Source organism: Cannabis sativa, chromosome 4 (assembly GCF_029168945.1).
Source record: "Cannabis sativa cultivar Pink pepper isolate KNU-18-1 chromosome 4, ASM2916894v1, whole genome shotgun sequence".
Taxonomy (NCBI): domain Eukaryota; kingdom Viridiplantae; phylum Streptophyta; class Magnoliopsida; order Rosales; family Cannabaceae; genus Cannabis; species Cannabis sativa.
The window spans coordinates 61813455-61834210 of NC_083604.1; the positions used below are offsets into that span (position 1 = coordinate 61813455).

General features: G+C 34.0%; 6 protein-coding genes, 2 non-coding genes and 1 pseudogene across 8 annotated transcripts in view; 2 read left to right on the plus strand and 7 right to left on the minus strand.

Moving 5' to 3' along the window:
• Positions 1-51: 51 nt before the first annotated feature.
• Positions 52-8203, plus strand: LOC133037458 (cytochrome f). Its single transcript, XM_061114851.1, has one exon. The coding sequence runs from the start codon at positions 127-129 to the stop codon at positions 1087-1089; it is 963 nt and encodes a 320-aa protein (XP_060970834.1). The 5' UTR covers positions 52-126; the 3' UTR covers positions 1090-8203.
• Positions 4379-4452, minus strand: TRNAW-CCA (transfer RNA tryptophan (anticodon CCA)). The gene has a single exon. It is a non-coding gene; the product is annotated as a tRNA-Trp (tRNA).
• Positions 4608-4681, minus strand: TRNAP-UGG (transfer RNA proline (anticodon UGG)). Its single transcript has one exon. It is a non-coding gene; the product is annotated as a tRNA-Pro (tRNA).
• A 2609-nt stretch (positions 8204-10812) lies between the features above and the next one.
• LOC133037037 (photosystem II CP47 reaction center protein-like) overlaps positions 10813-20756 on the plus strand; it is a 10660-nt gene continuing 716 nt past the window's right edge. The window contains exons 1-4 of the mRNA XM_061113843.1: positions 10813-12336; positions 12889-13088; positions 13935-14582; positions 15513-20756. The exon at positions 15513-20756 is cut by the window's right edge and continues 716 nt beyond it. Of these exons, the coding sequence (XP_060969826.1) occupies positions 10813-12336; positions 12889-13088; positions 13935-14582; positions 15513-16020 (2880 nt within the window). The 3' untranslated portion in view covers positions 16021-20756. The remainder of the gene's footprint in view (positions 12337-12888; positions 13089-13934; positions 14583-15512) is intronic.
• LOC133037038 (DNA-directed RNA polymerase subunit alpha) lies at positions 16211-17206 on the minus strand. The gene has a single exon (XM_061113844.1). It carries the CDS (start codon positions 17204-17206, stop codon positions 16211-16213), a length of 996 nt encoding a protein of 331 aa, XP_060969827.1.
• On the minus strand, positions 16408-17688 carry LOC133037463 (small ribosomal subunit protein uS11c). The gene has a single exon (XM_061114855.1). The coding sequence runs from the start codon at positions 17686-17688 to the stop codon at positions 17272-17274; it is 417 nt and encodes a 138-aa protein (XP_060970838.1). The 3' UTR covers positions 16408-17271.
• The window catches only part of LOC133037466 (large ribosomal subunit protein uL2cz/uL2cy-like), a 7390-nt pseudogene continuing 3041 nt past the window's right edge, over positions 16408-20756 (minus strand).
• Positions 16408-20756, minus strand: part of LOC133037040 (small ribosomal subunit protein uS3c-like) — a 5688-nt gene continuing 1339 nt past the window's right edge. The window contains exon 2 of the mRNA XM_061113846.1: positions 16408-20756. This exon is cut by the window's right edge and continues 685 nt beyond it. Coding sequence (XP_060969829.1) covers positions 20732-20756 — 25 coding nt within the window. The 3' untranslated portion in view covers positions 16408-20731.
• LOC133037039 (large ribosomal subunit protein uL14c) lies at positions 18737-19594 on the minus strand. The gene is made up of 2 exons (XM_061113845.1): positions 19319-19594; positions 18737-19117 (listed from the first exon to the last, which is right to left on the minus strand). Exons 1-2 carry the CDS (start codon positions 19592-19594, stop codon positions 18737-18739), a joined length of 657 nt encoding a protein of 218 aa, XP_060969828.1.

A 20756-nucleotide genomic window follows, 5' to 3' on the forward strand; every position in this document is an offset into this window, starting at 1 on the left:
AACAGCACCTCACAGAAGCCTCTTCCTGTTGCAAGAACTTGTTTCAAAGCAGAATCATAGATAGGAAACTATACTAGTGACTTATCTAATTTTATTGTAGAAATTTTCGGGATAAATGATTGGACTATGCAAACTAGAAATACCTTTTCTTGGATAAAGGAAGAGATTATTCGATTCATTTCCGTATCACTATTAATATATATAATAACCAGGGCACCCATTTCAAATGCATATCCCATTTTTGCCCAACAGGGTTATGAAAATCCACGAGAAGCGACAGGCCGTATTGTATGTGCCAATTGTCATTTAGCTAACAAGCCCGTAGATATCGAGGTTCCACAAGCGGTACTGCCTGATACTGTATTTGAAGCAGTTGTTCGAATTCCTTATGATCTGCAACTGAAACAAGTTCTTGCTAATGGTAAAAAAGGAGGCTTGAATGTGGGTGCTGTTCTTATTTTACCTGAGGGGTTTGAATTAGCCCCTCCCGACCGTATTTCGCCCGAGATTAAAGAAAAGATGGGAAATCTGTCTTTTCAGAGCTATCGCCCCACTAAAAAAAATATTCTTGTGATAGGTCCCGTTCCTGGTCAAAAATATAGTGAAATCACCTTTCCTATTCTTTCCCCGGACCCCACTACTAAGAAAGACGTTCATTTCTTAAAATATCCCATATATGTAGGCGGGAACAGAGGAAGGGGTCAGATTTATCCCGACGGGAGCAAGAGTAACAATAATGTTTATAACGCTACAGCGGCGGGTATAGTAAGCAAAATCATACGAAAAGAAAAAGGGGGATACGAAATAACCATAGTGGAGGCATCTGATGGACGTCAAGTGGTTGATATTATTCCTCCAGGCCCCGAACTTCTTGTTTCAGAGGGCGAATCCATCAAACTGGATCAACCATTAACGAGTAATCCTAATGTGGGTGGATTTGGTCAAGGGGATGCGGAAATAGTACTTCAAGATCCATTACGTGTACAAGGCCTTTTGCTCTTCTTGGCATCGGTTATTTTGGCACAAATCTTTTTGGTTCTTAAAAAGAAACAGTTTGAAAAGGTTCAATTGTCCGAAATGAATTTCTAGATCCACAGATTTTCAATACCAAGCTCTAAAAAGAACCCCGATTTTTGTTGGAAAATTTGTTATGGAATTCTATCAAAAAAATTCTGAAAAGTCTTTAGGCTTTTTTATTTTAGTTTTCTATCTTATATCATACATTACATTTTTTGAGAATTACTTGTAACGCATTACTAGTTATAGTATGTATACTGTGAAGAAGACTATTTGACTTTACTTATTTATTTCTTTGTTTTTTCAATCAAAACCGAAGCGGTATGATTATGTCACTATTGTCCGATTTCAATGCCATGCCATTTAAAATTCCATCGAATGAATCAATAGTTTTCTATTCTAATAGATATAGAATGCTATTTAACTCAATTTAACTCAACACTAACCATAAGATAAATAAGCAGAAAATAGAAACCAAAGTATCAAAAAAATGAATGAGAGGAAGAAAGCATTCTAATTCGAAAAGGGATTAGTTGTATTCCTAATCTTTGACACAAGAAAAGGAATTTTCCACAACCCTTTCTTGTGTCGAAATAATAATCATTCTTGATCCCGTTCGTTAAAGATTCCTATTCGTCTCGTAGTTTCTATTTTTTTCTAGGTTTATCATAACCCTTCTTTTAGATTTATTCCATAAATAAAGTATGGACGGATACTATCGAGGAACAGATGTTCTGAATCAAGTAATTTAAGTTAATTTTCTAAAAATATCATAAAAAACGAAACTGGAGTTTTTTGAAACATCCGAAAAAAATCCTTTTTTTGTTATCATTTAGATTTAGACGAATAAAATATTATGATTATTAAGAGCTCAACGGGACCTACCCCCTCTTTCTTTGTCTTCTTCGAGGGGGATTCCGTTGAGTTCTTACGCTTTCATGTCCTGTCTACAACTCAGTTTACCCAATTACTAAAGGGATGAACCTAATCCAGAATATGAACCATAAAAGAAAATACCGAGTAAACCGATCACAAGAATACCAGCTACAGTACCTATTATCCAAAGAGGAATCCTTCCAGTAGTATCAGCCATTTGTCCTACTTTCCTCCACATTTCATCAGGTGGTCGTGCTAGAGACATAAACAGCCATAGATAATTATGAGATGATATCCTTCCGAATGGGATAAGAGAATTCCTACTATTATTTCCTATTCTTCTTTTTTTAATTGAAGAAATAATTGGAAAATAAAACAGCAAGTACAAAAATGAGTAATAACCCCCAGTAGAGACTGGTACGATTCAATTCAACATTTTGTTCGTTCGGGTTTGATTGTGTCGTAGCTCTATGATTCGGATTAGGTTTATCGTTGGATGAACTGCATTGCTGATATTGACCCCAAAAAAGAAACGGTAGGTACAGCTAGTCCGTGAACAGCTAACCATCGCACAGTAAAAATTGGATAGGTTCTATCTATAGTCATTTGTGCCTCCTAAAAAGATCTACTAAATTCATCGAGTTGTTCCAAAGAATCAAAGCGGCCTGTTATTAATGGAACTCCTTGTCGGCTCTCTGTAAAATACTCGTTTGGACGGGGACTTCCAAATACATCGTAAGCTAAACCCGTGCTGACGAATAACCAACCCGCAATGAATAGGGAAGGTATAGTAATGCTATGAATGACCCAGTATCGAATACTGGTAATAATATCAGCAAAAGAACGTTCTCCTGTGCTTCCAGACATCTTAAGCTCCGCATATTCTTGTACAGTCAAAGGGGGGTCGACTCCGTAAAAGATGAAATCAGTAAACAGAAATTCACTGAAATCAGATCTTTGTGAGATCGTCAATAGTGTACCAAGGGTTTCTTTAGAGTATACCGAATCAGTATAGCTATCCTTCTTCTGACACAGCAACGAAATTTCCCAATCAGGATCGAAACGAAGTGTTAGAGAATTTCTTTTTTCTTGTTGCGTGTACATGTAGAATTTGTACTATTCAACTATTCAATAGAGTCTTTCTCAAATTCCTGTATCATTACAATTCCTGCAGTAACTGTAGTAGTGCTTGTAATATAATAATCTAAAGGTTTTCTCAATTTCTCTATTATTAGCTTCGGACTCGAAACTGAGGATGAGGTAAAAATACTAGATAGTATTAGTATTCAAGGAAAGAAAACAACGAATAAATAAAATAAATAATAATCAATATTCGTGATGCACAGAGTGTTGTTGTATTAGACCCAAAGAAAAGGGTCTTTCTTGAACTAATTACAAAGATGGAGCTTTGTATGTAATTAAGAAAGACAAAATATAAAAATAAGTTCAATTTAAAGTAAAAAAGTAAAGGACATTTTCATTATAAGCTAAGATCACTTGTCGTTCTAAACTGAAAATTAAGTAAAAAAAAGGATTCGTCGATACAATCAAAAAATAATCAAAATAAAAAAGATTTGGTAATTTTATTTCAGAGTGATTCAAAGAAAGTTTCCTTTTTGAATGAAGTTCTAAAACAACTATTTTTACTTTTTTTTTTCTAATTATTTAAAATTTATTTAAAATATTCTATATATACTAATATATATTAGATATTGTATTGTTTATTTAGTGTACTCAACTCAAGAGTTGCTCAATGAATCGGTTGATTCGAAATTTCGAAATGGATAGATGTCACAAATGATGAATTGATTTCTTACCTATGTTACTCTATTTTTGTTAGGACCGCCTTCTATAATTATAATAATTGATGAATCAAAAACTTTCAATTGGTATTTTTGTTTATCTTCGTATCTTTTATAAATGGAAATTTAGGGAAGTGCTTTAGAAACATATGTATAAAAAGAACATATTTCATTTAGTCTCTTTATGCCTACTATAACTAGTTATTTCGGTTTTCTACTAGCAGCTTTGACTATAACCTCAGCTCTATTTATCGGTCTGAACAAGATAGGACTTATTTGAAATTAATTGAACGAACAATTCATAAAAACCTTCTGTGGTAGTTCATTTATTCTATAGTTACTTAACGTGTCAATTTTCAATTTTTGGTCATTGAGATTCATGAGTAATACCGATTAAAATTTAAGGATAGATATTACCTCTCCTTTTCCCCTTTCAAAGAAATTGAAATGATTGAAGTTTTTTTATTTGGAATTGTCTTAGGTCTAATTCCTATTACTTTGGCTGGATTATTTGTAACTGCATATTTACAATACAGACGTGGTGATCAATTGGATCTTTGATTAATTAACATCTCTTTTTTTGATTGACCTCCTACTTGTTTTAATCTACAGGAGGTCAAATTCAGATTGTTGTTCAATTATTTTTGTGTTATTTTCGACCTAACAAATAAGAAGAATCGAAGCACGCTCTGTAGGACTTGAACCTACGACATCGGGTTTTGGAGACCCACGTTCTACCAAACTGAACTAAGAGCGCCTTAATTATCTTAATTATTATTACAAGAATAACTTTGTAACCCAACTTAGATATATATACTATCCTAGAGAATTTTATTCTCTATTGCTTAGGTATATCCAATTTTAATCAATCTCAATTGATTCCTCGTTACTGCTCATAAGATAAGTAATAGGTAGGGATGACAGGATTTGAACCTGTGACATTTTGTACCCAAAACAAACGCGCTACCGAGCTGCGCTACATCCCTTTCAATTGGTCTACAGTGTCATTGTAGAGAATCCTTGTCTTGTTTTCCACATTTTTATTTCTTTTATTGAAATACAAAATTCAATTATCTTGTCATTTTTTCTTTTTTAGGCTCATATCATATAATAATAATAGACTTATATACGTACTAAATAAATATAATATGAAACCCATCGTAAAAAAATGAATATTTTGGGGGAATTCTCAAACAGAAAGGGACGTATTTGTTGTTTTAAGAAAAAACTAATGAATATCTATTAAATCATTGTACATTTCAAGTTGTATATTCCAATTTGTCTTAGGGATTCTGCGTAGAAATACAAGTGTCAGTCATTAACTACATATACGCATCTGTTTCTATATGTATTAGCATTATGTATTACAAATTGTATTAAAATTACAATAACGAATAAAAAGAAGGAGGATTTTAAATGCGAGATCTAAAAACATATCTTTCCGTGGCACCGGTAGTAAGTACTATATGGTTTGGGTCTTTAGCAGGATTATTGATAGAGATCAATCGTTTATTTCCGGATGCGTTGATATTCCCCTTTTTTTAATGATAGTAATTGGGAAGGGGTGACGAAAATTAAATTAGAGATACAATCAAAAATTTGTGACTAATCCCTCCCCTTCTCTTCTTATCTTAATTTTTAGAATTCAAAATAAATTCGAAAAAGAATAAAAGCGGATTGACCCGCGTGAAACTAAGAACTTGGGTTTCCAGGCTAAAAATTTAATTAATATTTAATTAATAATAGAATGAGAAAGAAAATGGACTAGCTGTGGCAACAATATCATACAAAAAACTTCAATATTGTACAGCGATTATAAATTCTAAATACTAAATTAAATATTTAAGTAGAAATTTTTATATTACTTATTATTACTATATTGATTGCAACGAAATCTTTAATAATTGGATTTCAAGTTAGCAACTTCTATTTTTTCCTTCCTTTCTTCTTCTTCGCTTCGGATTGGAAAATAGAAAAATAGAAGAGTTGAATCAATCAAAAACCCAAAGGAGGTTCATGGCTAGGGGTAAAGATGCCCGAGTAACGATTATTTTGGAATGTACCAGTTGTGTTCGAAACCGCGTGAATAAGGAATCAATAGGCATTTCCCGATATATTACTCAAAAAAATCGACATAATACGCCTAGTCGATTGGAATTGCGAAAATTCTGTCCTTCTTGTTACAAACATACGATTCACGGGGAGATAAAGAAATAGATCGAACCGATCGCTCGCGTGTCCGCCTTACATTCCAAGGAAGACGAAAAAGACATATTCTATAATAACAATAATTACATATTATATATAACAACAATTATATCATATCCAACGGATCCTATATTTATTTAAATATAAACAAAAAAATTCTATTTCTTAATTTGAAATCATTTTTGATCCGATCAAAATAGAATTAATATTTTCGGGACAAGGAATAAAAAAATCATGGATAAATCCAAGCGAATCTTTTTTAAATCCAAGCGATCTTTTCGTAGGCGTTTGCCCTCGATACAATCGGGGGATCGAATTGATTATAGAAACATGAGTTTAATTAGTCGATTTATTAGTGAACAGGGAAAGATATTATCTAGACGGGTGAATAGATTGACCTTAAAACAACAACGATTAATTACTATTGCTATAAAACAAGCTCGTATTTTATCTTCGTTACCTTTTCTTAATAATGAGAAACAATTTGAAAGAAGCGAGTCGACTCCTAGACCTACCGGTCTTAGAACTAAAAATAAATAGGCTTTCTCTTCAATTTCAATTGAATCAAAAAAAAACCAATCCGAACTCAAATGCGAATTGACGTTTTGTTCAAACAATATCAAAATTAAGATTTGATTGTAGTGTCGTAAGAAAAAAAAGAATTGGGGAAGAAGAATAAATCTTTTTTTATTGAACGTATTTGTTCATTGTGACGACTTTATCAAATTCTATCCTATTTTTTTTTATCATACTAATTTCTACTCTACCTTCCCGGAGTTCATTCGCCAGGGAACTCCGTTTAAAACATTCCAATGGATTCCGTTCAATTTCCTTCTTTTAAGATCTCATTGGAAATCATATAAAGACAATTCCTATTTAATATAGCTATTTGTGCAAGTATTTTACGATTAAGAAGCAACTGCTTCTTGTACAGATTGTGTATAAATCTACTATAACTGTAGTATACCTTATAGTCTCGTATTACTGCATTTAGCCGAGTGATCCACAAACGACGAAAATATCTCTTTTGCTTACCTCTATCCTGATGAGCCGAAACCAAAGCTCTTATTTTCTGTTGATTAATAGTACGAGTAAGTCTTGAATGAGCCCCTCGAAAGCTTGATGCAAATAAACGAATTTTTGTTCTACGTCTTCGAGCTATATATCCTCGTTTAATTCTAGTCATTGACTAAATGAAACTTTGATGAATAACTAATTGATTTCTTTTCTTTCAGTTATTGTCCTTCCCTTTTCTAGTCTATTAATAAGAAAACGGATTCTTCCAATGTATAAAATAAAAATTCCAATGGCTTTTGCTACTATAACCTTCCCAACCACGATTTTTTCCTTTTTTTTTTTTTTCTAGACCTCTCACCTAGAAATAAGAAATTGTATTGATACTATAAAACATAGTAACTAAAAAAGTAGTAAATATAATAAATAGGTATAGTGGGTTCCATCGTTTCTATGGTTACTTCTTAAACGGTAAGGTCCTCTCTATACACCGGAGCCTCTTCCCTCATTTAATCAATGTTATTGTTAACTTGTACAGTTCACACTCTTTGGCTCTACCCATAATTATCCAGTAATAGGTCTTTCACAACGAGACCCACCCATACAGTAACGGTATTTAATTATATTATGAAGATTAGCTGAGTAGCTGACCCTGTTAGTCCGTTCTTGCAAGAGTCAAGAGTAAAGGCAGAATATTTCTGCTTTTTAAATAGGATTTCCCTGCTTAATGAATACCATTTGCTACCAATGGGGAATTCTTTCTCATCTTAAATGAAAAATAGAAGTGATTGGATTTGTACCAATAGCAACCATAAATTAATTTGATACCACAATAAAAGGATATGATAGATCTTTTTTAGATTTTTAGATATTTTCATTTTTCGATTCGATAGTGAATGGTGTTTTTCCATTCTATCCTATTCACTCTTATTGATCACTGATACTGAATCAATTGTTTTCTTTCTTTTGGCCTAATCCATGATCTGAACGAGTCGCACATACACCCTAGTACATGTTCCTCGTCGCTGAGGACACCCCCGAAGAGCGGGAGATTTCGTGACATTTTTGATTGGCTGTCTTGTCTTTCTAATAAGTTGTTGAATAGTTGGCATGTTGAATCATATACATAATGGGTTGGTTTAGATCGATCCTAACCGGATGATTATGAATCATTTTTTTATTAATAGATTCATCAAATACAATATTTATTTTATTGTTATTATATTAAACCTGGTAAAAAGAGAAAATGAAAATATCAAATTGCATATTTGCGGAAATCCCTGTTCTTCTTTATTCAACCGCTACAAGATCAACAAGTCCATGAGCTTGGGCTTCTGTTGCTGACATAAAAACATCTCTTTCCATGTCTTCGGAAACAACCCATAAAGATTTGCCCGTTCTTTGTCCATAAACCCTTGTGATGGTTTCGCGCAGCTTCAGTAGTTCTTCCGCTTCCAGGATAAATTCCCCTGTCGGTGCCTCATAAAAAGAACTAGCAGGTTGATGGATCATTACCCTGATGATATAACATAATTTTAAATTCTTTTATCTCGCATAATGAAATGAAAGGTGAAAAAGACTAATAAGATAATAAAAAAAAAGATAGAATTGAACAACCGTACAGGCATCTTTTGTATATTGCATACGGCTCTATAATGGAATTCACTTGTCCCTTTTTTTTTTACCTTACATCGAAGAAATCGAAAATAAATTAAATAATTATAGGGTCTATCCTATTCACATAGGTCAATGATCCAATAACCACCCTTCCTTTTTGAGTAGTTAAAAAAATACTATGATGGTTCCGTTGCTTTATATATATATTTCGTCTGTTAGTTATTAGTTAGCAATCCCAAAGTTTTTTTATTTGAAAAAAAAATATATATATATAAATATATATATCAAAAATATATATCTAAGTAAAAAACGAAATTCTATTTTCGTATTCATTCATAATATAAATATATATTGTTAAAAGTTTTTCGGTGTGAAAAAAGTTTGTGACGCTGAAATGGGTCTCCTGATATATCAGCTAAAATAGGAAATACCCTTATATCTCATACTACTCTTTCGATACATAATGTAACAATTTTGAAAACAAAAAAATTCTCATATCGAATTCGAAATGCCATGCTATTATTACTTAATCATATTTCTTATATCGCGAAGGCATAGTCTTTTTTTCTCTCAAATCAAATAAAAAATAAAAACTCATTGGCGCCAAGCGTGAGGGAATGCTAGACGTTTGGTAATTTCTCCTCCGACCAGAATAAAAGATCCCATTGAAGCGGCTAATCCCATGCATATTGTTTGTACGTCTGGTTGAACAAATTGCATAGTATCATAAATAGCCAATCCAGGAATTACCCACCCGCCGGGAGAGTTTATAAACAAATACAGATCCTTGGTATCATCCTCTATACTGAGATATACCATAAGACCAATAAGTTGATTTGAGATCTCGCTATCAACCTCTTGGCCTAAAAAAAGTAATCTTTCTCGATAAAGTCGGTTGATTGGGATAAAATTGTATCCCTTTGGAACCGTACATGCATCTTTTGATGCATACGGTTCAACCCAAATTGCGAAAAAAAAAAGAATCAATGTGTAGATTATAGTTTTTTTTTTTTTTCATAGCAGGCCCTGTCGAATTTGTAATAAAAGAGCTCTTTTTCTTTCATTTTGTAAAAAAGATGAGTTTTGGTCTGTTTCTGTTTATTTTTCTATTTCTTTTCTATAAATAGAAAAATAAACAAAAAAACTCACTAAACTTATAAACAAACTTATTGAACTACCTTCTCATTGATGTATTGTTTCATCGGAATCCAAATCACGATGTAATTTTCTTGTTCCTGAATGGTCTTCTTGAATTCTTTTAGGTTTATGCTCTACTCCGAGTAAAGATCTGCCCGATTTGGATTTGCCTATATAGGACAAATGGACAAATACTATGTCTTTTTGCTACGACTTCTTTTTTTTTTCAATTTATCAATTTATTTCATATCTCCTACCAAATATTCTATTTGAAATCACGTCTATTCATATTAGAAATTAGAAATCGAATATAATAGAAAATATGATATAAAATATGATCATCTAAGTAGAAATCCTAGATATATTACCAATTGTTTTGTTTCTAAACGGAGCCTGGATACTTCATTTTATTGGTCGAACCAAGCCAACCATAAATTATTTGAATTGCTAATATTAATTTGTATACCCCCCTAAAAAATATATTTAAGTGCACTTCATTGCATTTCACGCTCCAAATTTTTGATAATTCAATCAATCTTTCTTGGGCGAAAGGGAGGATATCTCGATCGGGGAAGAGAACGGGGAAATACCATATGACCCAATATATCTGACAAGTCGCACTATACGTCAACCCACGATGCATCTTCGTCTCCAGGACTTCGAAAAGGTACTTTTGGAACACCAATAGGCATTAAATGAAAAAAATTTAAGTACTATATCTCACTTTGATGTGAAAGCGTAAATAGGTTTATTGTCTTAATAATATTGTATCTTTTAGCATTTTTTATACATAGCATAGATTGAATAAGTTTAGTTCATATTATAAAAAAGGCAAATTCTTACAAATGGGTCCTTTGAATGATGAACAAATAAAGAGGCAGTTACTCAGATAAAATGCGATCAACGTCCGACCATTGCGTCTTGGTACTTATCGGGTGTAGAATAAATCTGCTTCTTGTTCCTACGAGCAAAATTGTTCCATTATTACTAAACTAAAAAACATTCTTACTAAAAGAATAGAACAAATATGAATCCTTTCCCCGAGATAATCCACTAAAAAAGAAAGGTCCCTAGTATAGTTTTTTTAAAGTGCAATAAAGTTACATAGTGTCTATTTTTCATTGATATAAGGGGTATTTTTATGGGTTTGCCTTGGTATCGTGTTCATACGGTCGTATTGAATGATCCCGGCCGTTTGATTTCTGTCCATATAATGCATACAGCTCTGGTTGCTGGTTGGGCCGGTTCGATGGCTCTATACGAATTAGCAGTTTTTGATCCCTCTGACCCTGTTCTTGATCCAATGTGGAGACAAGGTATGTTCGTTATACCTTTCATGACTCGTTTAGGAATAACCAATTCGTGGGGTGGTTGGAGTATCACAGGGGGAACTATAACGAACCCGGGTATTTGGAGTTACGAAGGTGTAGCTGGTGCACATATTGTGTTTTCTGGCTTGTGCTTTTTAGCAGCTATCTGGCATTGGGTGTATTGGGATCTAGAAATATTTTCTGATGAACGTACAGGAAAACCCTCCTTGGATTTGCCCAAGATCTTTGGAATTCATTTATTTCTCTCAGGGGTGGCTTGCTTTGGTTTTGGCGCATTTCATGTAACAGGATTGTATGGTCCTGGAATATGGGTATCCGATCCTTATGGACTAACGGGAAGGGTACAAGCTGTAAATCCAGCATGGGGCGTGGAAGGTTTTGATCCTTTTGTTCCGGGAGGAATAGCTTCTCATCATATTGCAGCGGGAACCCTGGGCATATTGGCGGGTCTATTCCATCTTAGTGTCCGTCCGCCCCAACGTCTATACAAAGGATTACGTATGGGAAATATTGAAACCGTCCTTTCCAGTAGTATCGCTGCGGTCTTTTTTGCAGCTTTTGTAGTTGCTGGAACTATGTGGTATGGTTCGGCAACTACCCCGATTGAATTATTTGGGCCCACTCGTTATCAATGGGATCAAGGATACTTTCAACAAGAAATCTATCGACGAGTTAGTGCTGGGCTAGCCGAAAATCAAAGTTTAGCTGAAGCTTGGTCTAAAATTCCCGAAAAATTAGCCTTTTATGATTACATCGGCAATAATCCGGCAAAAGGGGGATTATTCAGAGCGGGCTCAATGGACAACGGGGATGGGATAGCTGTTGGTTGGTTAGGACACCCTATCTTTAAAGATAAAGAAGGTCGTGAACTTTTTGTACGTCGTATGCCTACGTTTTTTGAAACATTTCCGGTTGTTTTGGTAGATGGAGACGGAATTGTTAGAGCCGATGTTCCTTTTCGAAGGGCAGAATCAAAATATAGTGTTGAACAAGTAGGTGTAACTGTTGAGTTCTATGGCGGTGAACTCAATGGAATCAGTTATAGTGATCCTGCTACTGTGAAAAAATACGCTAGACGTGCGCAATTAGGTGAAATTTTTGAATTAGATCGTGCTACTTTGAAATCCGATGGTGTTTTTCGTAGCAGTCCGAGGGGTTGGTTTACTTTTGGACATGCTTCGTTTGCTCTGCTCTTCTTCTTCGGGCACATTTGGCATGGTGCTAGAACTTTGTTCAGGGATGTTTTTGCTGGTATTGACCCAGATTTGGATGCTCAAGTAGAATTTGGAGCATTCCAAAAACTTGGAGATCCAACTACAAAAAGACAAGCAGTCTGATAGAATATTGTTTTGGTATTTTTTGTCTTTAGTTTTGGGATTTGATTTTGATTATAGAATACCAGGTCTTTTCTTTTACTCTTGTTTTGTTCTTATCCGGAAGACGATCTCAACTCAAATAACTAGGTATGGAAGCTATAATTGTAAACCACGATCGAATCTATGGAAGCATTGGTTTATACATTCCTTTTAGTCTCAACTCTAGGAATTATTTTTTTCGCCATCTTTTTTCGAGAACCGCCTAAAGTTCCAACTAAAAAATGAAATGATTTTTCATTATCTCGATTGAAAGTAATGAGCCTCCCGATATTGGGAGGCTCATTACTTCAACTAGTCCCCGTGTTCCTCGAATGGATCTCTTAGTTGTTGAGAGGGTTGCCCAAAAGCAGTATATAAGGCGTACCCAGTAAAACTTACAAGTAAACCAGATATAAATATGGCAACTAGGGTTGCTGTTTCCATTATTATTAAAAGACCACAATAGATCTATGCTAAGATCATTTATTTACAACGGAATGGTATACAAAGTCAACAGATCTCAATGAATAGAAAATAGGCTTTATGGCTACACAAACTGTTGAGGGTAGTTCTAGATCTGGTTCAAGACGAACAGGTGCAGGGAGTTTATTGAAACCATTGAATTCAGAATATGGTAAAGTAGCTCCTGGGTGGGGAACTACTCCTTTGATGGGTATCGCAATGGCTTTATTTGCGGTATTCCTATCTATTATTTTGGAGATTTATAATTCTTCTATTTTACTAGACGGAATTTCAATGAATTAGATTCACAAAAACTATTAACTCACTTTTCACTACAAAGTGAAGCTTTTAGTTCTCTGATTTTTATCCCATTCTATTTTGGTAGTTCGATCGTGAAATTTCTTTGTTTCTGTATTTCCGGAATATGAGTGTGTGACTTGTTAGAATTGATCCTATGAATAGTACAGAGAGCGGGTCTGTCATCTTGCTAGAGATGGTTTTACTTCGTCGGATATTGTCATTCTATGATAGTATCTGAAGCACGGACTATATGAAATATCTTACTAAAGTATTACAACTATGATTCATTCTTAACTTAATATTCAGACCTCGTGACCGGACTCCCTTTTTTGCTTATTTTGATCAAAGTACAAAGGTTTCTTTTGATTTTTAGTCATTATGTCTATTCATTGAATAAGTGGTGATCCAACGATTCTTACTCAAGGAATTTTTGGACTTAGTTTGAAAAGGTTTTATTGACTCATCGTGGTTTTAGTATGAATCTGAGGTTTTAATTGATTCATAGGGTCTTAACAAGAGAATTCCTATCAATAATAAAGAAAACACTAATAAAGTCTCATTACACACAAATAAATAAATAAAATAGGGAAATAGAAGATTCAAGAGGCCTGATCAACATAGAGATAAATGAGCCGACTTGAGATTTTGGCATTATAACCATAATAAACAGTTTTTGTATTCTTTCTTTATCTTTTCTTTAGAAAAGAGTAAATAATACAATTAGGAAGTTTCGAAGGCATATCCGATAGAACTTGTATTTTGGTCTTTCTGTTTGAGCCGTACGAGATGAAATTTTCATATACGGTTCTTAGAGGGGGAGTTTTTTGGCTTACCTATCTCAATAAAATATATGATTGGTTCGAAGAACGTCTTGAGATTCAGGCAATTGCGGATGATATAACTAGTAAATATGTTCCCCCTCATGTCAACATATTTTATTGTCTAGGAGGAATTACGCTTACTTGTTTTTTAGTACAAGTAGCTACGGGGTTTGCTATGACTTTTTATTATCGCCCGACCGTTGCGGAGGCTTTTACTTCTGTTCAATATATAATGACTGAAGTTAACTTTGGTTGGTTAATCCGATCAGTTCATCGATGGTCGGCAAGTATGATGGTACTAATGATGATCCTCCACGTATTTCGTGTGTATCTCACAGGTGGCTTTAAAAGACCTCGTGAATTGACTTGGGTTACAGGTGTGGTTTTGGGTGTATTGACCGCATCTTTTGGTGTAACTGGTTATTCCTTACCTTGGGACCAAATAGGTTATTGGGCAGTAAAAATTGTAACAGGTGTACCGGACGCTATTCCTGTAATAGGATCGCCCTTGGTAGAGTTATTGCGCGGAAGTGCTAGTGTGGGACAATCCACTTTAACTCGTTTTTATAGTTTACACACTTTTGTATTACCTCTTCTTACTGCCGTATTTATGTTAATGCACTTCCTAATGATACGTAAGCAAGGTATTTCCGGTCCTTTATAAAGGGGCTATATTATACTATTTGTAATCAATTGGTTATCACATGGGGTAGGCCCAACAGTATTTCATTGCTATAAATATGGATTATTGAAAAGAATAAGACATGTATTTGGATATTTCTCTTCAACTCCAAATATATAAATAAAGTAATTATTTATTTGACACTCATAGTTGAAGTGAATTCTCTAAAGATAAAATGGATTATGGGAGTGTGTGACTTGAACTATTGATTGGTTTGTGCAGAATATATGTCCTTATCTGCCACATTTCAATTCAAAATAAAAATGTGTCTTTGTTCCAACCACCGCGAAAGCTCGATATAGAGGATAAGGTGGTTCGTTGGAAGAGAATTGTTTTTTTCTATGATCAGACTCGATCATGTCATGTATGAACAGGCTCCGTAAGATCCAGTCGAAAGAATAAGTGATGTGGCATAATTTTGATTAGATTATGTTTTATATCTTTCACTTACTTAATAGTATGTAAATGGATTCATTTCCTATGCATTGACTTGATTTATTATACTATCGGAGTGAAACAAGGGATCTAAAGAAGAACAGAGGCTAAATTCAATTAGTAACAAGTAAATTCTTTGTATACAAAAAGTCTCGCTATTTGGGGGATAAAGCCCAATTGAAAGGTCTGAGACGACCCATAAAGCACTTGATTATAATCAACCTTGCAAGCCTACTTGGGTATTGAGCATTTATCTGTAAGAACTGGATTTTGGGCAATGTCTGATTGTTGAAACTCCGAAAAGGAAACTAAACTGGTAAATTTTTACTTATATAGAATCATTCATATATGTGTGGATATGGCTAGCATATCGATTTTTTTATATGGGTATATTTGGTTCATTTGATTCGTGCTCGAGCCGGATGATGAAAAATTATCATGTCCGGTTCTTTCGGGGGATGGATCGAGAATAATTCACCTATCCTAATAACAAAAAAACCTGACTTGAACGATCCTGTATTAAGAGCTAAATTGGCTAAAGGGATGGGTCATAATTATTATGGAGAACCTGCATGGCCCAATGATCTTTTATATATTTTTCCGGTAGTAATTTTAGGTACTATTGCATGTAACGTAGGTTTAGCGGTTCTAGAACCATCAATGATTGGCGAACCTGCGGATCCATTTGCAACTCCTTTGGAGATATTGCCTGAATGGTATTTTTTTCCCGTATTTCAAATACTTCGTACAGTACCAAATAAATTATTGGGTGTTCTTTTAATGGTTTCAGTACCTGCGGGATTATTAACAGTACCCTTTTTGGAGAATGTTAATAAATTCCAAAACCCATTTCGTCGTCCAGTAGCGACAACCGTCTTTTTGATTGGTACGGCAGTAGCCCTTTGGTTGGGTATTGGAGCAACATTACCTATTGATAAATCCCTAACTTTAGGTCTTTTTTAAATCGATTCCATTTTTATTTATTTTTTATTTATTATTATTTTTTTTTTGAAATAAAATAAATAAATTACGACGTGTGTATCTAGGGAATAGTCGCTTCAAAGTGAATTTTCCCTAGATACGGTTAGTCAATTCTATTTTTGATATATTCCGAGTATATGGCTGATGTTAAAGATTCAAAACTCATTAAAATTTATGCGAAATGCTTTTTTATTTCTAGAATGTCCAATATATGTTTTATATCTTCTATGCGAAAATCTTTAATTTTCAGAAGGTCTTCTTGACTGTTATTCAAAAGGTCTAATAATGTATGGATATTGGACCTTTTGAGACAATTATAGACCCTGGGGGGCAATTCTGATTGGTCAATAAAAATATATTTCAATGCTATTTCTTTTTTCGTTTTCCTTGGTTTAGCCACTCTACCATGAAAATCAAAAAGGGGTAAAGTGCCTTTGTGTTGATTGTTTTCTAAATGGAAGTTTTCTTCTTCTGCATGTAAAAAGGGAATCAATAAATCAATCAAATTTCTGGAGGCCTCATGAAGTGCTTCTTTAGGAGTTAAACTTCCATTTGTCCATATTTCGAGAAAAAGTATTTCTTGTTTTTCATTTCCATTAACATAAGAATGAATACTATGATTCGCATTTCGAACAGGCATGAATATAGCATCTATAGGATAACTTCCGTTTTGAAAGTTATTTGGCGTTTTTATACGATATCCACGATTCCTCTCAATTTGTAATTCAATACACAAATTAATTGGTTCTGTTAGGTTAGCTATATGCTGTGTATTATCAACAATTTCCACCGAAGATGGTAAGATGATATCTTGAGCAGTTACATATCCAGGACCCTTAACACAAATTGATGCCTCGCGCGTTCCATACAGATTACTTCTCAATACAATTTCTTTCAAATTCATTAAAATTTCATGTACGGATTCTTGAATACCTACTAGGTTAGAATATTCATGGGGTATTTTATCGGATTTTGCGCGTGTGATACATGTTCCTTCTATTTCTCCAAGCAAAGCTCTTCGCATTACAATGCCTATTGTATCGGCTTGGCCTCTCATAAGTGGAGCCAGAATAAAGCGTCCATAATAAAGACGCTTACTGTCTGCTCTTGATTCAACACATTTCCACTGTAGTGGCCGAGTAGATACTATTACTTTCTCTTGACCCATAGTGATATTATTTGATCAAATCATTGAATTATTTATTTCTTTTGAAATATCTTCAATGTTTATTTTTACACACGCCTTTTTTTAGGGGGCCTACAGCCATTATGTGGCATAGGGGTTACATCTCGTATGAAACTTAATAGTATACCACTTCTACGAATAGCCCTTAATGCCGCATCTCTTCCGAGACCCGGGCCTTTTATCATGACTTCTGCTTGTTGCATACCTTGATCTACTACTGTCCGAATAGCATTTCCTGCTGCGGTTTGAGCGGCAAATGGTGTCCCTCTTCTTGTACCCTTGAATCCACAAGTACCGGCGGAGGACCAAGAAATTACCCGCCCCCGTACATCGGTAACAGTTACAATAGTATTGTTGAAACTTGCTTGAACATGAATAACTCCCTTTGGTATTCTACGTGCATTTTTACGTGAACCCGTATGTCTATTCTTACGTGAACCACTTCTTGGTATAGCTTTTGCCATAATTATATCATCTCATAAATCTAAGCTAAGTCAGAGATATAGAGATATATCCGTTTCATGTCAAAACAGAGCCTTTAATTTATTATTTATTTCTATTATTTGAACAGTAGGGCCTTTCGATTTCTAGAATCCCCTCTCCTCTTTTTTCTAAAAATTATCCTTGTCTTTGTTTATGTCTTGGGTTGGAACAAATTACTATAATTCGTCCTCGCCTACGGATCAGTCGACATTTTTCACAAATTTTACGAACGGAGGCTCTGATTTTCATTATTTAAATGAACCTAAAGTATACCATGGGAAGTGGTTCAGAAATTAAACCTTCATGAACCTTTTTTGTTCTTTCACTTGAGGGATTAACTAATGTGGGAAGCGTAATATTTGAAAACCACCCTTTCTCTATTTCTTTTTTTTTTCACAAATATGAAATAGGAAAGTTCTGTATATAATTTGGATATCAGAAAAGAAAGATTACCATATATAGCACAAAATTTCTCCGCCGATTCCTTCTAGTCGAGCCTCTCTGCCCGTCATTATACCCCGCGAAGTAGAAACAATTACAATCCCCATCCCGCCTAAAATTCTAGGGATTCCTTGATAGTTAGAATAGATTCGTAGACCAGGTCGACTGATACGTTTTAAATTTAAAACAGTTCTAGATGGCCCTTTCCTATTCCTTCTATGTCGTAGGGTTAAAACCAAAAAGTATTTGTTGTTCTCCTGATGTTTCCTCATGTTTTCAATAAAACCTTCTCGTAAAAGGATTTTAACAATATTTTCAGTGATATTAGTATATGGTATTCGAACTGTTCTTTTTTTATTCATGTCAGCATTTCGTATAGAGGTTAGTATATTAGCAATAGTGTCTTTACTCATAATAAATGAAGATTTTGGTTGTCCCCAAATTTGGATATAATCAACATGCTCTTTTTTTTTTTTTTCTTAATTAGAAAATTAAAGGCATATACATGAGACACAAACAATCTACTAAATCTACTAAATTAATTTCATTCAAATACTATAAAATAAAAACTGTCTTTAGGGTCTCATCTTATAATACTTCAGGTGCTAACGAAACTATTTTAGTGAAATTTAATTGTCTTAATTCCCGGGCAATTGCGCCAAAAATTCGAGTTCCTTTTGGATTTCCTTCTTGATCAATAACAACCGCAGCATTGTCATCATATCGTATTATCATACCGTTGTCGCGTTTGAGTTCTTTACAAGTACGTACAATTACAGCTCTGATTACTTCGGATCTTTCCAGCGGTGTATTTGGTATTGCTTCTTTGATTACAGCAACAATAACGTCACCAATATGAGCATATCGTCGATTACTAGCTCCTATGATTCGAATACACATCAATTTTCTGGCTCCGCTGTTATCCGCTACATTCAATTGGGTTTGAGGTTGAATCATATCATTTTTGATCTGTTTTTTCAATGCAAAGGGCGAAGTAAAAAAAAAATGTTGTTTATTCAAAACAAAAAAAGAAACCTGCAATTGTTTTTTTTCATCCAAAAACCTTTTTCTTTTGGTTCTACATCTCTATCCTGAAATAATGAATTGAGTTCGTATAGGCATTTTGGAAGCCGCTATTGAAATAGCCTTTCTGGCTATATTTTCGGCTACCCCACTCATTTCATAAAGGATTCTACCCGGTTTAACGACAGCTACCCAATATTCGGGAGATCCTTTTCCCGAACCCATACGTGTTTCTGTAGGTCTTACTGTAACTGGTTTGTCTGGAAATATACGTACCCATATTTTTCCGCCGCGGCGGGCGTTTCGTGTCATTGCTCGTCGCCCTGCTTCTATTTGTCTAGATGTGATCCAAGCGGGTTCAAGTGCTTGAAGAGCATATCTACCGAAGCAAATACGATTACCTCGATAAGATATTCCTTTCATTCTTCCTCTATGGTGTTTACGGAATCGGGTTCTTTTGGGGTTATAGTTGAGGGTTTTTTATTAATTCCATCTCTACTACAGAACCGGACATGAGAGTTTCTTCTCATCCAGCTCCTCGCGAAGGAAATGATTATAAAATAATATACATATATTTAATCAATAATATATTGATTAAATATATTGAAGCCTGAGAGTCTTTGATTTTGATAAGCTATTATCAATTTGGATATCTTTATTTGATATAGAAGTAAACATGTATTTGATTTCTATTTATAGAAAATTTTGTTTTCTTAAAAATAAAAAATTTCGCGGGCGAATATTTACTCTTTTAATTCAATTTTATAAGATTAGTTTATGCCATGACTTTTCAGAATAAATGAATTGGTTCCTGGTTCGTTCCGCCATCCTACCCAATGAATCATTAGGATTCGTTTTCAATAGAATCTTATGCACTCACGGGTTCTGTCGTTCCCACCGTTTCGCGATTAATGGTTAGGTCTGAATTCTACAACGGAGCTCTTAAATGAAATTTGATCTTGAGTCAATCTTCTCAGTTTTTATTGACTCAGGGCTCGTGATTTTTTTGTTCTTATTTGTTCTTAATAAAACAATTTTGTTTAATTAGGGATCAATTCAGTATTAATGCTTTATTACATTTTCCTTTATGAAAATGAATCATAGACCTTACATATTGGAATTCTATATCATTGGTAGTTTTTTCTCTCTTTCTCTCATCTTTTCATTTATCCACACACTTTAACTTTTATTGTTTCACAACTCCTAATCAATCTTGTTTTTCTTTTTTTATACAAAACAGATTTCAGTTGCTACAATGATATGACTAATATATCATATCTCGACTGGTTCTTTATATCCAGATAATGCGAAACGATGAGTTGGTTATTAATTCATACTTATGGGCTGGTCTATTTTTGTTTTTAAATCTAACCCTAAAAAAACCAACGAGTCACACACTAAGCATAGCAATTATATTAAATCAACTGATTAATAGAATTTTTATTCAACCTTATAGAATTATTTATTTTTGTTTTGATTTAATAGAAAAAAGTGTTTTTTCTTTTTTGTTTTTTTGGTATATTACCTGATCGATCTAAAGATAAGTCAAGTAAAGGATTATTAGTCCTCATCGACAAATATCCAA